Genomic DNA, 4,426 nt, shown 5'->3' with positions numbered 1-4,426 from the left:
GGGGGGGGAGAAGGAGTTGGGGGGGGGGAGAAGGAGTTGGGGGGGGGGAGAAGGAGTTGGGGGGGGGAGAAGGAGTTGGGGGGGGGGAGAAGGAGTTGGGGGGGGGGGAGAAGGAGTTGGGGGGGGGGAGAAGGAGTTGGGGGGGGGGGAGAAGGAGTTGGGGGGGGGGGAGAGAAGGAGTTGGGGGGGGGGGGAAGAGAAGGAGTTGGGGGGGGGGAGAGAAGGAGTTGGGGGGGGGGGAGAGAAGGAGTTGGGGGGGGGGGAGAGAAGGAGTTGGGGGGGGGGAGAGAAGGAGTTGGGGGGGGAGAGAAGGAGTTGGGGGGGGGGGAGAGAAGGAGTTGGGGGGGGAGAGAAGGAGTTGGGGGGGGGGGGAGAGAAGGAGTTGGGGGGGGGGGAGAAGGAGTTTGGGGGGGGGGGAGAAGGAGTTGGGGGGGGGGAGAAGGAGTTGGGGGGGGGGGAGAAGGAGTTGGGGGGGGGGGAGAAGGAGTTGGGGGGGGGGAGAAGGAGTTGGGGGGGGGAGAAGGAGTTGGGGGGGGAGAAGGAGTTGTGGGGGGGGAGAAGGAGTTGGGGGGGGGAGAAGGAGTTGGGGGGGGGGAGAAGGAGTTGGGGGGGGGAGAAGGAGTTGGGGGGGGGGAGAAGGAGTGGGGGGGGGGGGAGAAGGAGTTGGGGGGGGGGAGAAGGAGTTGGGGGGGGGGGGAGAAGGAGTTGGGGGGGGAGAAGGAGTTGGGGGGGGGGGGAGAAGGAGTTGGGGGGGGGGGAGTTGGGGGGGGGAGTTGGGGGGGGGGGGAGGAGTTGGGGGGGGGGGGGGGAGAAGGAGTTGGGGGGGGGGGGGAGAAGGATGGGGGGGGGGGGGGGAGAAGGAGTTGGGGGGGGGGGGAGAAGGAGTTGGGGGGGGGGGGGAGAAGGAGTTGGGGGGGTGGGAGAAGGGTTGGGGGGGGGGGGAGAAGGAGTTGGGGGGGGGGGGGAGAAGGAGTTGGGGGGGGGGGGGAGAAGGAGTTGGGGGGGGGGGGGGGAGAAGGAGTTGGGGGGGGGGGGGGTAGGAGTGGGGGGGGGCGGGAGAAGGAGTTGGGGGGGGGGGGAAGGGTGGGGGGGGGGAGAGAGAGTTGGGGGGGGGGGGGGGAGAAGGAGTTGGGGGGGGGGAGAAGGAGTTGGGGGGGGGGGAGAGGAGAAGGAGTTGGGGGGGGGGGGGGAGAGGAGTTGGGGGGGGGGGGAGAAGGGTTGGGGGGGGGGGAGAAGGAGTGGTGTGGGGAGAAGAGTTGGGGGGGGGAGAAGGAGTTGGGGGGGGGGAGAAGGAGTTGGGGGGGGGGAAGAAGGAGTTGGGGGGGGGGAGAAGGAGTTGGGGGGGGGGGGAGAAGGGGTTGGGGCGGGAGAAGGGTGGGGGGGCGGAGAAGGGTTGGGGGGGGGGGGGAGAAGGGTGGTGGGGGGGGGAGAAGGAGTTGGGGGGGGGGAGGAGGAGTTGGGGGGGGGAGGAGGAGTTGGGGGGGGGAGAAGGAGTTGGGGGGGGGGGGGAGAGAAGGAGTGGGGGAGGGGAGAAGAAGAGTTGGGGGGAGGGGAGAAGGAGTTGGGGGGGGGGGGGAGATGGAGTGAGATGAGTTGGGGGGGGGGGGAGAGGAGTGGGGGGGGGGGGCGAAGGAGTTGGGGGGGCTGCTGGAGAAGGAGTTGGGGGGGGGGAGAAGGAGTTGGGGGGGGGGGGAGAAGGAGTTGGGGGGGGGGGGAAAGGAGTTGGGGGGGGGAGAAGGAGTTGGGGGGGGGAGAAGGAGTTGGGGGGGAGGGGAGTTGGGGGAGGGAGAAGGGTTGGGGGGGGGAGAAGAGTTGGGGGGGGGGGAGAAGAGTTGGGGGGGGAGAAGGAGTTGGAGGGGGGGGAGAGGAGTTGGGGGGGGGGAGAAGGAGTTGGGGGGGGAGGAAAGGAAAGGAGTTGGGGGGGGGAGGAGAAGGAGTTGGGGGGGGGGGAGAAGGAGTTGGGGGGGGGGGGGAGAAGGGGTTGGGGGGGGGAGGGGAGAAGGAGTTGGGGGGGGGAGGAGAAGGAGTTGGGGGGGGGGGGAGGAGAAGGAGTTGGGGGGGGGGGGGAGAAGGATGGGGGGGGGGAGAAGGAGTTGGGGGGGGGGGGGGGGAGAAGGAGTTGGGGGGTTACGTTGATACCACAGAACCCCTTCACACTGCTTATGCTGCAGCAGTAAGTTGCAGTGTTGTTTTGCGGGCAGCGCCAGCTGAGTGACACTGGCTCATTCCTCCACACCGAACACCCGGCCCAGCCCGCCCCATCGCCTTACCTGGCTCGCTTTGTAAAACTGCTTCTTCAGCCCAGCCACCGACATCCTCGCACACTTTCAACCGACGACAAATGTAAAAAAAAATACCAGGCGGGCTGCTTTTATTATTATTTCCCTCTCTCTCTCTCTCTTCCCCCCACCTCCTCGCTTTTAAACAAGCGCCGACGGATCGCAGCTCCCAACACTGTCAGGGATTTTACATGGCAACCGCAGCTACTTCCGGCAGCGCGACAAGGAGCGCCACCCGCCGGCAGGGAGGGAGTGAGGGAAGGCTGAGCGGTGGTCCTCCACACACAGCGCCCCCGCCCCCTGAGGCACCGCGGCAATACAATCTGAGGACAGAGCGCCACCCGCCGGCAGGGAGGGAAGGCTGAGCGACGAGTGGTGGTCCTCCACACACAGCGCCTCCCCCTGCCGCACCGCGGCGGTGCAGTCTACGGACGTAGCGCCATCTATCATCCTGGAAGATTGGGATTCTCCACCTCTTCTGTGAATTCCTTTGGATTGACTCTCAACAAAATTTGTCTTTCCAAGCTGTGATTTCTTCGTGGCGTTGTTCAGGAAGGTAAAAGGTAAGTGGCTGGAATATGTAAGCGTCGATTTTTGTTCCATTATTGAGAAACCCAAAGGGAAGGGCCTGGGCCCCCTCGTTTAGGACATCCTGAAAGTTGAGAAGATGAGGTGTGTCAAGAAATTTTAATTGGAGGGGAGCTCAACTGAGAGTATGTTTAAATGAATATATATTCTCTTTATAAGTATGGGAAAACTGAAAACAGGTTTCAATTTTAAGCAGTTGCCCTCCAAAACCATTGTAACATACCCATCTTTGATACTCTAAATTTAAAGTTTGCTTCAGGGTTTTCTCTCTTGCTCTTGGGGCCAGTGGAGAAAAAAATGTATTTTTTGTCAAGCAAGATTGAAATGTGGGTCAACACTGCCCTTTAATGAGTATAGCATGCACTACATTCAGGAGAAGGGTTGCCACTTTTTTTGAAAAACATTTATTTGTAACCTCTATGCAGTACAAACGACTGCTCGAGCTCTGCTGCAGGCAACTGGAAGGTGTGCAAGGAACAGGTCAGAATAACTCAGTAGCCAGTTTTTTGCTCTTTTCTTGTGGGCCACTACCTCACTGCTGCTCAACAACTTTGCTTTGTTTTCCTTCCCTCCTCGTCAAAATGCATTGCTTGATGCTGGAGCATCTTTCCATTGGCAACAGCAGAACTCCAGACCTCCACCTTAGCGCCGATTCAGCATGTTCGAGCTGAGGCAAAGAATGTCAGTAGGCTATTCAACTGTGAGGTGCCATCGTATGAGAGTCCAGACCTCACTCCATAAATGCAGTTTCCAGCAAGGTTCACTGTCCTGAGGTTGGAACACTCAGGGAAATTTTTAACAATTACCCTACCTGAGATTAAATAACCCAGCTCAGACAAGAGTTAAATGTGGGGACATGCCTAGTTTGTTTGGCTTGTTCCCTAATTTATTCACATTTACCTAGAACAGAGGAGATTACAGGGTGATTTGATAGAGTTGTTTAAAATTATGAAGGTATGGGTCAGGGTAGATAGGAACAGACTGTTTGAGGAGTCTAGACCAATTGGGCAAATATAAATTAAATGTAAGAGATTTAGGATAGAGAGCAGGAGAAATGTTTTTACATTGAGGGTTGTATGGCCATGGAATGTACTGCCAGACTTTGTGAACAGCAAGAGACCACGTCAATGTGTAAGAATAGGTTAGCTAGGTGGCTGAAGGATAAAGGGATATGTGAACAAGATGGACACATGGGATCAGGACATCTGCTCATGTGAAGGATAACACCAAATAGACTGGATGGGCTGAACAGCCTGTTTCCATATTGTTATTCAATGTAATATACTTGCTTGCTGCTGGAGACTGAGGACTAGTATGAGCATGTTATCATTTTGTGGTGCTGCGTTTAGCAGTACAGTATCAATTAAAAATTATATCATATCCTCGGGTGTTTAAAATCAGTTTTTACTGATTTTTTTGTTACACTGCTAAATTCCCCCATTTTTATGGGTGGTGAATCAGTAATTCCCTCCTGAATTTGAGGAAAAAGCCCTGAAATTTTTCATTGCATTCTTATCAAAGGTTAGGTCTGCAGATTTCACATCCAATGCCATGTCAGG

At 58.0% G+C, this 4,426-nt stretch overlaps 1 protein-coding gene across 2 annotated transcripts in view; it reads right to left on the bottom strand.

The window, feature by feature from the left end:
- LOC139228682 (endophilin-A2-like) overlaps window positions 1-2,483 on the bottom strand; it is a 121,876-nt gene extending 119,393 nt beyond the window's left edge. The window contains exon 1 of one of the 2 annotated variants that reach the window (XM_070859922.1): window positions 2,271-2,483. In XM_070859922.1, the coding sequence (XP_070716023.1) occupies window positions 2,271-2,315 (45 nt within the window). In that variant the 5' untranslated portion in view covers window positions 2,316-2,483. The remainder of the gene's footprint in view (window positions 1-2,270) is intronic. The other variant, XM_070859923.1, reaches the window with a different exon arrangement.
- Between the last annotated feature and the right edge of the window lie 1,943 nt (window positions 2,484-4,426).

This window comes from Pristiophorus japonicus, chromosome 18 (assembly GCF_044704955.1).
Source record: "Pristiophorus japonicus isolate sPriJap1 chromosome 18, sPriJap1.hap1, whole genome shotgun sequence".
Taxonomy (NCBI): Eukaryota; Metazoa; Chordata; class Chondrichthyes; family Pristiophoridae; genus Pristiophorus; species Pristiophorus japonicus.
This window is presented reverse-complemented; position numbering and strand designations above follow the sequence as displayed.